This window comes from Chiloscyllium punctatum, chromosome 9 (genome assembly GCF_047496795.1).
Source record: "Chiloscyllium punctatum isolate Juve2018m chromosome 9, sChiPun1.3, whole genome shotgun sequence".
Classification (NCBI taxonomy): domain Eukaryota; kingdom Metazoa; phylum Chordata; class Chondrichthyes; order Orectolobiformes; family Hemiscylliidae; genus Chiloscyllium; species Chiloscyllium punctatum.
In genome coordinates this window covers 29277580-29290806 of record NC_092747.1, presented here as the reverse complement: position 1 = coordinate 29290806, position 13227 = coordinate 29277580, and the positions used below count along the sequence as shown (strand labels likewise).

Below are 13227 nucleotides of genomic sequence, written 5' to 3'. Positions count from 1 at the left end.
AAATGTTACTTGCCACCTTCAACCCAAGCCTGGATATTGTTCAGGCCTCGCTGCATTTGGACACTGGCTGCTTCAGAATCTGAGGAGTTGTGAATGTTGCTAAGCATTGTGTAATCTTCAACGAACATTCCCACTTCTGACCTTATGAGGAAGGGATGGTCATTGATGAAGCTTAGAATGGTCCCCTAAAGAATTCATGCAGTGGTAAATAACATCTGAGGCACAAAAGTGTCAAACAATGATCATTTCCAAGCAATAATTGACAAAAAGCTGAACTGAACAAGTCGTATTAATGGCTGGGTAAGTATTGGGAATTCTGCGTTGAGCGATTCACCATCTATCTCCCCAATAATTGCCCACCATCAACAGCACACAAATTAGGAGTGTGATAAAATATTCTCCAGTTGCCTTGATGGGTGTTGTTCCAGCAATACTGGGGAAACTTGACAATCCCTCAGGCCAAAGCAGCCTGCTGATTGACATCCTGTCTGCCACCATAGGTATTCATTCCCTTCACTATCTATGCACAGTTGCAGCAATGTGTATCATTCATAAGATGCACTGCAGCAACTCATAATGGCTCATTCAATGGCACCTTCCAAACCTGTGAGCTCTACCGCCTAGAAAAAGAAAGGCAGCCAGTACATGGAAATACCACCACCTGCAAGCTCTCTCCAACTCACAGACCACCCTAACTTGGAAATGTATCACCATTCCTTCACTATCCTTGGATCTCCCTCCCAGAAGTGTGAGTGTGCCTAAACGCATGGAATATAACAGTTCAATAAATCAGCTCACCACCACCTTCCCCAAAGCAATAAGGAATTGGCAATAAATATTGATCCAGACAGTGAAGCCCCATCCTGAAAACTGATAATTTTGTTTTAAAATGTCTTAAATAAGATGTTATGTGTTTTCCATTCACCACTGACTTAATCATTAAGATTGGAAGTAACTTGGAAAAATTGCTATTTAATGAGTTTTGGATACAAGTGGATGGAAATGTGGTTCCTATAATTGGGGCACCATGAGTCCTGACCTACCACTGAAATGCTGCTAACTAAATCACTTAAACTCTACTCACCATCAGGGAGCTAGGATTTCACCTCCTGGTTGGTAAAGTTACATTTCCGGTTCTCAGTGGCCTGTTATGGACCAGACCAAACTCCCTCAAAATATATTAAGAAGACAGCCTAGACCCAAACTTTGTCTTATTTTAAAGGCAAGTGTAAGGTCGATTGGTCAAACTACCAGGCTTGAAGCAAAACACACTTTAGTCATACAACAAAGTTAAAATAGAGACAAGATAAAAATGGAAGAAAAGAATTGGTTCAATTGTGACAGTATCGAAATGAATACAATGTGATATATATATTTATAAACCATTACTGCTACCAATATACTAATATCCCATAAACACACCCTTGGCAAAGGCAAATTCAGCAAAATAGACTATCTCACATGCAATTCTAGCAGCAGGAAGAGAGCCCCAGCTTTTACCTGTAACAGAGAGAGGAATAAAAACTTCCACATTCAGCTTAAACACCCCAGTACCTGCTACTGAATGCTAACACTAAAAATAAATCTGGTTCTGTGGGAGTTTGACCCAATTCATTCAGACTACTTCGATTGTTCCAACGGTAAAAAATAACCTCAAGGCCTCACAAACCAGTTGCTTTATTGGCTTTGGAGCAGAGCGGTCCTCACCTTTGTCTCAATCTTTCTTCATAAACAAAAAGCAGGACAAAATATGCCTTGTAGATCATAGTTTCATCAGTGGCACAGTAAATTCCACTCATTGAGTGAAGTTTATGTGGTCATAGAGTCGTAGAGATGTACATCATGGAAACAGACCCTTTGGTCCAACTAGTCTATGCCGACCAGTTATCCCAACCCAATCTAATCCCACCTGCCAACACCAGGCCCACATCCCTTCAAACCCCTCCTATTCATATACCCATCCAAATGACTTTTAAATGTTGCAATTGTATCAGCCTCCACCACATCCTCTGGCACCTCATTCCATACACGTACCACCCTCTGTGTGAAAAAGTTGCCCCTTAGATCCCTTTTATATCTTTCCCCTCTCACCCTAAACCTATGCCCTTTAGTTCTGGACTCCCCCAACCCAGGGAAAAGACTTTGCCTATTTACCCTATCCATGCCCCTCATAATTTTGTAAACCTCTATAAGGTCACCCCTCAGCCTCCGATGCTCCAGGGAAAACAACCCCAGCCTGTTCAGCCTCTCCAGCTCAAATCCGCCAACCCTGGCAACATCCATGTAAATCTTTTCTGAACCCTTTCAAGTTTCACAACATCTTTCCGTTAGGAAGGAGACCAGAATTGCACACAATATTCCAACAGTGGCCTAACCAATGTCCTGTACAGCCGCAACATGACCTCCCCACTCCTGTACTCAATACTCTGACCAATAAAGGAAAGCCCTGACCCTCTACATTGTTACCAAAACACCACTCAATAATGTAGACTTATTATTTCACTGAAGTTGATCTTTCAGGTTAATCATCTATTACAGAGGTTGCCCAATTTTCATGAGATTCAGGTAAATAGAATACTACTTCAATTCTCAAAAATATAGTTTTACCTTCAATTCTTAAGTTGAAAATCTATTCCATTGAGTCTCTTCAAATGTAGAAAATATGAAAAATTAGATAGAGGGCAAGTCACTCTATGATTCTTTTGTGACACCAATTTTTTTTTAAGATGAATTTGTTTTTTGCAGGTAGAAAACATTGGAAGCCATGATGCTACTGGTCTTTTTACTTTTCTTGGATCAAAGTTTAGCAGCTCACAGAGCTTTGGTATGTGTGCCCAAATTCAAAATATAATCTTTTCTAAACATGTCTGAATTCTCTTATTTTTTCTGAATGGAATTTGAAGTTGGAAATGAATTAGTGTGTAAGCCTTTTTCAAAGTAAATATCACTGTCATATCGTTGCAAGGTGCGTTCCTGATTACCACTGAAGTAATGAGCTTTCTTCTTGAACCATTGCAATTCATGTGGTGAACTGACTCCTGCAATGCTAACCTATAGGGAGTCCAGGTTTCTGGAATAAACATGCAACAAATCAGAATATCATGTGGCTTAGATGGGGATCCTGAAGTTGGTGTTTCCACAGACCTTGTTTCTTAGCCCTTCTAGGTGGTGGAGATTCTGTCAAAGCACACTCCAGGAGTTGTCGCAGTGAGTACTTTTGGTGATACAAACTGGAACCATATCTGCCAGTGGTGGATACAGTGAGTCCTTGAGGTGGTGACTGGGCTGCCTATCAAATGGACTGCTTTGTGTATAAAGTAGAGTTTCTTGAGCACTGTTGGAGCTCACTCACAAGTCCAAGTGAGCCGTATTCCACCATGTTACTGACTTCAGCCTTGTACTGAGGCTTGAATTGTCTGTTCTGAATTATGTGGAATCTTAGCAATAGTTGTGAATTTGGGTAATATTAACAGGAAGCAATATAACAATTGTATTAGAATCTTCTTATCATCACTAATTTTATGCCTTTTGTAGGGAGTTGAAGACCATAGCTCGTGCTCAGTTTCCATTGATATTTGGGAGTCCTGATTTGTAAGAACTTCCCCTTTAAAATGAAGATCTAGAGAGGATCTTGTGCTAGTTGCTATAGTCTGAGGATGAAGAGGCCAGCTCAGTCTACAGCACTCTCAGTGGGCTGCTGTTTTGATCGTAAGAGAAGGGAGAGTGCTTCTCCAGCTTCTACTCCTGCTTCTCCAGAGGCCCATGGAGGAGTGGATTTATAGAGCCACATGCTCGAAGGAGGATGCACCACTCGATTATCATGAACTGTGCACTATATCTAGTAGAAAAGATTCCCAATGAGCATGGTGACCGTTCTGCCAGCAGATCATCTGGTCTATTGCAGTCTGACACTGAGCTTTATTTTTATTTTTATACTGAGGTCATGTTTTGTTGGGGCATGGACCGGGATCATGTTTCTACCCTTCCTCTGAGATCTGTGGTTTGATTTTTGAAATTTGGCCTGGAACATGTATTTTCTGCAGGACAGTGAGTTTCTTCCCTTTGCCATTTCATTTTATGTCAATAAGTTGGAAGGAATTACCCAAGCTGGTTCTGTACTCTAAAATTCTATTCGACCTAAGCCAGTGTCAATGCCCCCTTTGAGTCTTCACCCACTTCATCGGATCCTACCAACTTACAATCTTTCTTTATGTACTCAGCTACTGCCCACTCAAGTTCACCTTGAACTGCACCTCTCCCCCTAATATCAGGAGAAAATTTCAACATTCATTGAATACACATTATATGGTAACAGCTGCAGCAATGGCTCCGAAAACACAAGACAAGCTTTGGCACTGTGTGTGTGGAATTTGCTTCAGGGTTATGTTTTTCATTTTAGCAGGAGGATGAGATATGTATGTTTGAAGTCTCCAAGCTTCAACAGCAGTTACAACATTTGCAGGCTCAGTTCCTGCTTGGAACATGGCAACTAAAGCATTTGAGGGAACATAACGAGCACTGGACAAAGAAAAGCCCAACAGCAGAAAAGAATGAACAAGGGACAACATTGCCACACATTACTTCACACCAGTTTGCATATCACCATGGTAAATATGTCGATATAAGTTAACATGTTTGATATAAAAACAGTCTTTGAAATGTTAGCTGTTTCCTCTGATTGTAATACTTGCTGTTTGTGATATTTAGTAAATTAATCATCCCATTTGAATGTTTGTCACTTTTTAGCAACTTAATAGAAAGAATTGAACAAGTTGTAGGAAACGAAGTAATTGTAAGTGAAGTTACCATTTTCAGAGCCTTCATTGCTAAGCTTCAGGTATCTCCTGTTTTATATGCACTGACCTGTCATTCATTACGGAAGATATATCTTAGATTATATTAGATAAGATTCCCTACAGTGTGAAACAGGCCTTTGTCCCAACAAGTCCACACCGACCCTCCGAAGAGTAACCCACCCAGACACCTTTTCCTCTGACTAATGCACCTAACACTATGGACAATTTAATATGGCCAATTCACCTAACCTGCGCATCTTTGGACTGTGGGAGGAAACTGGAGCACCCGGAGGAAACCCTCTTCGATAATAGTGAAGCATTTAGTTCAATGGGATATTGCTGCCCACTGCCAGTATGCAAATCAGTAAAGAAATTTATGTGGTCATCACCAAGACAATCAATGTTTTGAGCAAATCTGGCAAAAAGTAATCAGATTTGTGTTGATCAGCAGGAACATGACGGACCAAATGGCCTCCTGCTGTGTTGTAAATATCAGAACACAAAGTCAGGAAATGTCACCATGCAAAATGAGCAAAGATGAAGTCAGCTTTTAATAGGATCACAGGTGAAACCCACAGCATATCCCACATGTGCCACTCATACTGACCTTGGGCTAAATTACCTTCAATAGCTATCTTTCAACTTATTTTATATAGAGAGCAAAAATGAAATCTGTTAATAACAAAACTAGCTGGTATAATCATTTTTATACATTCCTATTGTACTCTTATACTGGAAGTTCGATTTCGGATCTGGGTTTTCATGCCTCTAGCCGTGTTGGAATGGAGTGAGGATACATTTAAAGTGGAAGAGTGGATCCAGTCTAGGATTCTACCCACAAATCACCCAGTCCTGGATCTTCAATTTTTGATGGTGCAGGATGAGAGTGCACCCTGTATTCCTGGCTCAACCAACTCCATTTTGTGGTGGTGGTGGTGGTACTGAGTGGGAAGGGGGGGGTGATGGTTGTGGAGTTGTATGGAGTTCAGATCTCTGAGACTCATGCAATTTTCATGGAGTCAGACCACCTTCTTAATAGGTAAAAACAATGACTGCAGATGCTGGAAACCAGATTCTGGATGAGTGGTGACGGAAGAGCACAGCAGTTCAGGCAGCATCCGAAGAGCAATAAAATCGATGTTTCGGGCAAAAGCCCTTCATCAGGAATAAAGGCAGAGAGCCTGAAGCGTGGAGAGATAAGCTAGAGGAGGGTGGGGGTGGGGAGAAAGTAGCATGGAGTACAATAGGTAAGTGGGAGAGGGGATGAAGGTGATAGGTCAGGGAGGAGGGTGGAGTGGATAGGTGGAAAAGAAGATAGGCAGATGGGACAAGTCATGGGGACAGTGCTGAGCTGGAAGTTTGGAACTAGGGTGAGGTGGGGGAAGGGAAAATGAGGAAACTGTTGAAGTCCACATTGATGCCCTGGGGTTGAAGTGTGATGAGGCGTTCTTCCTCCAGGCATCTGGTGGTGAGGGAGCAGCAGTGAAGGAAGCCCAGGACCTCCATGTCCTCGGCAGAGTGGGAGGGGGAGTTGAAATGTTGGGCCACGGGGCGGTGTGGTTGATTGGTGCGGGTGTCCAGGAGATGTTCCCTAAAGCGCTCTGCTAGGAGGTGCCCAGTCTCCCCAATGTAGAGGAGACCACATTGGCAGCAACGGATACAATAAATGATATTAGTGGATGTGCAGGTAAAACTTTGATGGATGTGGAAGGCTCCTTTAGGGCCTTGGATAGAGGTGAGGGAGGAGGTGTGGGCGCAGGTTTTACAGTTCCTGCAGTGGCAGGGGAAGGTGCCAAGATGGGAGGGTGGGTCGTAAGGGGGTGTGGACCTGACCAGGTAGTCACGGAGGGAACGGTCTTAGCGGAAGGCGGAAAGGGGTGGGGAGGGAAATATATCCCTGGTGGTGGGGTCTTTTTGGAGGTGGCGGAAATGTCGGTGGATGATTTTGGTTTATGCGAAGGTTGGTAGGGTGGAAGGTGAGCACCAGGGGCGTTCTGTCCTTGTTACGGTTGGAGGGGTGGGGTCTGAGGGTGGGGATGCAGGATGTGGACGAGATGCGTTGGAGGGCATCTTTAAGTATCTTCACTATCCCTAAGTAGAAAGGCGAGGGCAAAAGATCTTATTCATGCCTCTATCCATTGCCATCCTCCATATCAACTCATGGCACTTTCAACACTTTCATCAGGTATAACCACTATGCAGAACCAGTAATCGTTATACTAACAAGCAATGGCATGTGTGGAACTGCTTAAAAAAAACTCCCATTCATAATTTTCTTTTTTGTTGGTCACCTCCTGGGTCCGGGAGGGGTATTTTGAGCTGAAGGTCCCTTGTTCATAGTCACATAATTGAGGGCGCTGGATTCAGAAAGGTGTCCATCTGAGAACCAGCCCCCAGCTCTTTCTTAAGACTTCCATCTAATCCTCACTTGACTGTGATGTGGGTCTTACGGCAATACTGGGCCTCTCTCTAGGTACTGTGCGTCCTTGGCAGCAATGGTGGTTATGATTAGCTGCCACTTCTGAGTGAGCAACGTTTCTGCCCCTGATGGTCAAAAGTCTAAGTGAAGGCCCAACACCAGCTAGCTAAGTGACTGATTGATTGGCACCTAACTCTATTGGGCCTCCCCCAGAATTGGCAGGGTAGATCTCCTGCTGGTTCTGCAACTGCTGCTGACTCAACACCCTCAATGCCAAGATTAAATCCTGCCCTTAACTACTGGAGATTATTCTTAAACTCCTAATTATCCCAATTGAAATGATATAACCATATCCTCCGGTGTAACCTCTTTGCTGGTTCAGTCATTTAGAGTTCTTCTTCCTTCTTATACAAGACTAATTTCAATGTATTCAGTGTAAAGTAAAACTTTATCTCAATGACAATGACAATCTCACACACAATTTTGTTTTATTCAATCTTGGGAGGTGGGTGTCACTGGGTGGCCAGCATTTACAACCCATATCCCTAATTGCTCTTGGTGCTGATGATGATGAGTCTGCAAACTTTGGTTGATTCTTATTGTAGGGTGATTCTCCACCTTCCCAAGGGTTCAGAAAAGATTTATAAGGATATTGCCAGGGTTGGAGGGTTTGAGCGATAGGGAGAAGTTGAATAGGCTAGGGCTGTTTTCCCTGGAGCGTCGGAGGCTGAGGGGTGACCTTATAGAGGTTTACAAAATTACGAGGGGCATGGATAGGGTAAATAGACAAAGTCTTTTCCCTGCGGTGGGTGAGTCCAGAACTAGAGGGCATAGGTTTAGGGTGAAAGGATAAAGATATGGAAGAGACCTAAAGGGCAACATTTTTACGCATAGGATGGTACGTGTATGGAATGAGGTGCCAGAGGATGTGGTGGAAGCTGATACAATTGCAACATTTAAAAGGCACTTGGATGGGTATATGAATAGGAAGGGTTTGGAGGGATACGGGCTGGGTGTTGGCAGGTGGGACTAGATTGGGTTGGGATAACTGGTTGGCATGGATGAGTTGGACCAAAGGGTCTATTTCCATGCTGTACATCTCTATGACTCTAATTGATCCAAATTTTGGAAATACTATTTGACAATATCATTGAATTGCTTGATTACTTAACAGATCTTGCCTAGTTTCTGGTTATGTCGGTTAGTTCAGTTGGCTGGATGGCTAGTTTGTAGTTTTTTTATTTCAAAAATATACTTTATTCATGAAATATTTTGATGATCTGTACAATTGGTCATGCCATACATACGGTAAAAACAATGACTGCAGATGCTGGAAACCAGATTCTGGATTAGTGGTGCTGGAAGAGCACAGCAGTTCAGGCAGCATCCAAGTAGCTTCGAAATCGACGTTTTGGGCAAATGCCCTTCCTGCCTGAACTGCTGTGCTCTTCCAGCACCACTAATCCAGAACATGCCATACATACGTAAACATTCCATTTCTTTGCATACAGAGACAGAGTAATCATTCATATATACAGGTCTATATGATTACAATCCACATATTTAGCTGGGGGGTCAGCAGAGCCCCCTTACTGCTTTGGCCCCCTGTGCTTAGGCAGGCAGACATTACACGGTGGTCCTTCCCTACCTCCCCTTGGCGGCAGCTGCCGCAAGCTTCAGCACGTCCCTCAACACGTAGTCCTGGACCTTGGAATGTGCCAGTCTGCAACACTCAGTCGGGGTCAACTTCTTCAGCTGGAAGATCAACAGGTTTTGGACCACCCAGAGAGCGTCCTTCACCGAGTTGATGATCCTCCAGGCACAGTTGATGTTCATCTCGGTGTGCGTCCCAGGGAACAGACCGTACAGCACGGAGTCCTGCGTCACGGCGCTGCTCGGGACGAACCTCAACAAACATCACTGCATTCCTCTCCAGACTTCCTCTGCATAGGCACATTCCAGAAGGAGGTGTGTGACAGTCTCGTCCCCCCCGCAGCCGCTTCGAGGGCAGCGTGCGGTGCGGCTGAGAGTCCGGGCGTGCATAAAGGATCTCACAGGCAGAGCCCTTCTCACCACCAGCCAAGCCATGTCTTGGTGCTTGTTAGAAAGTTCTGGTGATGAGGCATTCTGCCAAATGGCTTTGACAGTCTGCTCAGGGAACCGCTCAATAGGATCCGCTCTCTCCTTTTCCCGAAGGGTCGTAAGGACACTATGTGCTGACCACTTCCTGATGGGCTTGTGGTCAAGGGTGTTTTTCTTCATAAACTTCTCCACGAAGGACAGGTGATACGGAACAGTCCAACTACTCGGAGCGTTCCGCGGCAGCGAGGCCAGGCCTATCCTTCGTGACACCGGGGACAGGTAGAACATCAGTACGTAGTGACACTTGGTGTTTGCGTACCAGGGATCCACGCACAGCTTGATGCAGCCACACACAAAGGTGGCCATCAGGGTGAGGGTGGCATTGGGTGTATTTTTTCCCCCGTTGCCCAGATCTTTATACATAGAATCTCTTCGGACCTGGTCCATCTTTGATCTCCGTATAAATTGGAAGATGGCCCAGGTGACTGCAGCGGCACAGGTTCTGGGAATAGGCCAGACCTGTGCCATGTATAACAGCAATGACAGTGCCTCACACCTGATGACTGGGTTTTTTGCCGCGATGGAGAGTGACCGTAGCTTCCATCTGCCCAGTTTCTGCCTCATTTTGCTGATACGCTCCTCCCAAGACTTGACGCACGCCCAGCTCCCCCCCCCCGAACCAAATACCCAGCACCTTCAGGTGGTCGGTCCTGACGGTGAAGGGGATCGAGGATTGGTCGGCCCAGTTCCCGAAGAGCATGGCCTTGCTCTTGCCTCGGTTTACCTTGGCCCCCGAGGCCCGTTCGAACCGGTCACATATGTACAGGAGTCTGTGCACGGACAGCGGATCCGAGCAGAAAACAGTGACGTCATCCATGTACAGGGAGGCCTTAACCTGCAAGCCCCCACTGCCAGGAATAGTCACCCCTCTCAGGCTCACATCCTTCCTGATGAGCTCGGCAAATGGCTCTATGCAGCACACAAACAAGGCAAGAGAGAGGGCAGCTCTGTCTGACTCCAGATCTGACTGGGAAGCTATCTGATTCCCACCCATTGATTGAGACTGCACTGACAATGTTGGTGTAGAGCAGTCTGATCAAATTGCAGATTCCCTCCCCAAAGCCCATTTTGGAGAGAACATCTCTCATATACATGTGTGATATCCTGCCAAAGGCTTTTCCTCGTCCAGGCTGATCAGGCAGGTGTCCAATCCTCTGTCCTACACATAGGCGATCGCATCCCTGAGGAGTGCGAGACTCTCAGTGACCTTCCTGCCCGGTACGGCACGGGTTTGGTCAGGGTGACTCGCCACCCCCAGAGCAGACCTGACCCGGTTGTCGATTACCTTTGACAGAATTTTGTAATCCGCATTCAATAGTGAGATTGGTCTCCAGTTTCTGATTTCCTCCCTCTCCCCCTTCTGCTTGTAGATGAGGGTGATGATGCCTTTCCTCATGGATTCACTCATGGTACCTGCCTGAAGCATACTGACATACACCTCCAGCAGGTCCTGGCCAATCAAGTCCCACAGAGTGGAATAGAGCTCGATTGGTAGGCTGTCGCTTCTGGGAGTTTTATTCTTTTCGAAGGACAAGAGGGCCTTGGTCAGCTTGTCCAGAGATAGCGGCTGGTCCGGCCTCTCCCATGTTCTGTCGTCTAAGACCTCCATGATAGAGGACAGGAACGACTGGGAGGCCACGCTGTCGGTCAACTTCGCATCATACAGACTGGCAGAGAAGGATTTGCTGATCCTCATGACGTCAGCCTGAGATGACGTTATCGAGCCATCTTCTTCCTTCAGGCTGCTGAGCACGGAGCTCTCTTTGTGCACCTTCTGGAAGAAGAAACGTGGCTGGTTTACAATGCAGAATGACACCAAAGGTTGGGTTCAATTCTTGCCCTGGCTGAGGTAACCATGAAGGACTCTCTTCTCAAGCCCTCCTTCACCTGAGATGTGGTGACCCTCAGTTTAAACTACCCCCAGTCACCTTTCTATAATGAGAGAGCAGCCCTATAGTCTGGCATGACTATGGTGACATGACCTTTAAAGCCATGAACCAAATCTCAACAGCCAATCCTGAGTCAGTCACATTATTTGAAAACATAAATTATAAATCCAACCATTGCATTCTGGGATGAATCCTGTGAGGCGTAGGCACCAATTGGGCACCATTATGCAGGTAGCATTAGGCTTTCAAATCTTGAGCAACTTGAATACTGAACTAGCCTGTGGGTAAGTTGAGTTGTAGGTGATGCATTTGAATTGGGATCAGATGTAGGCCATTCAGCCCCTCAAGCCTATGCTGCCAATTAATAGAAGTATAGCTGATCTGACTCCTCCCCATTCCCACTCGCCTCCCAATAACCTTTCATTTCTTTGATAATCAAGAATCTATCTGTCTCTCCCATAATACATTCAAAGATGCTGCTTCCACTATCGTTTAAGGAAGTGAGTTCCAAAGATTCACCACCATCTGAAGAGAAAATATTTCTCCTCATCTCTGTCTTCCTTATTTTGAAACAGAGACCCTTAGTTCTAGGTTGTCCACAAGAGGAAATAGATTAGATTAGATTACAGTGTGGAAACAGGCCCTTCAGCTCAACAAGTCCACACCGACCCACAACCCACCCATACCCCTACATTTACCCCTTACCTAACACTACAGGCAATTTAGCATGGCCAATTCACCTGACCTGCACATCTTTGGACTGTGGGAGGAAACCGGAGCACCCGGAGGAAACCCACGCAGACCCGGGGAGAACGTGCAAACTCCACACAGTCAGTCGCCTGAGGCGGGAATTGAACCTGGGTCTCTGGCGCTGTGAGGCAGCAGTGCTAACCACTGTGCCACCATGCCGCCCACAAATAGCTTTTCCACAACCTGTCAAGATCCCTCAGGATCTTATAATCCTCATTCAAGTCACCCCTTGCTCTCCTAATCTTCAGCAGATAAAAGCCTACACTGTCTAAACTTTCCTCAAAAGCAACCTGCCCATCCCATGATGGGGTGCAATTGAGGCCAATAAGAAAGGGGTGAGAGAGCACACACTGACAGCAAACTCATGTTAATGTGGATGCAGGAGGACCAGTCCTGCTTACTTTGGCTCTGCCTTCAGGTAAACTAAAGAAAAATGATTCCACGTGATTATACCCATGTAAAGCCTAAAACAAACTAGTGTAAAATTAGGATATGCTCCAATGGATATGCTCCAGTGACAGTCAAATGCAGTACAAATTTATCATTGTTGCACCTGTTCCACACCTGTAAAACAATGTTGAATTTAAGCATCGTTATCTCCAACTGAGTGTAAGCAAGACTGCAGAGTAGGCACTTTTAGAATTATACATATGAGTGGTGACCTGTCTTTAGACCTGTGGTGACTTGTCACATAGTCATTCCATGTACTTGCTGAATGATCATTGAATTGCCAGCATATGAATGGAATCAGTCTGTGTTGAAAGTACTTTAGGTCAGGGTTCTTGTGGCACAGTGATGGTATCCCTAATTCTGGGCCAGAAGGTCAGGGTTCAAGTTTCAATTGCTCCAGAGGTGTGTCTGACCAAAAGTATCAATACTTCAGGTGAACCAAAATCATCACAGGTAGAGGCGGTGCAATTCCAGATACAGATACTTCTCAATCATCTGCACCCATTTGGCAAGCTGGAGAATCTCCTTTAGCAATGCACTTCCACTAGTTTCATATGTGGCATGAACACAAAAAATGCTGGAGAAACTCAGCAGATCTGGCTGTATCTGTAGAGAGAGAGGAAAAAAAACATTGAGTCCAATACGCCCCTTCTTCAGAATAATTCAGATTTAAATGTTGCCAGACCTGCTGAGTTTCTCCAGCATTCACTGATTGTTTCAGATTTCCAGCATCTTTGCTTTTAGTTATACCTGATATTCCACCTTCACAAACCCTGTTCCC

The 13227-nt window shown here is 45.2% G+C and overlaps 1 protein-coding gene across 6 annotated transcripts in view; it reads left to right on the top strand.

The window, feature by feature from the left end:
• The window catches only part of fgl1b (fibrinogen like 1B), a 31305-nt gene that overhangs the window by 10282 nt on the left and 7796 nt on the right, over positions 1 to 13227 (top strand). For 4 of the 6 annotated variants that reach the window (XM_072577151.1, XM_072577146.1, XM_072577148.1 and 1 more), the window contains 2 exons: positions 2746 to 2824; positions 4400 to 4607. In XM_072577151.1, the coding sequence (XP_072433252.1) occupies positions 2765 to 2824; positions 4400 to 4607 (268 nt within the window). In that variant the 5' untranslated portion in view covers positions 2746 to 2764. Of the gene's footprint in view, positions 1 to 465; positions 2825 to 4399; positions 4608 to 13227 lie in introns of those variants that run through there. The other 2 variants (XM_072577152.1, XM_072577147.1) reach the window with 2 other exon arrangements.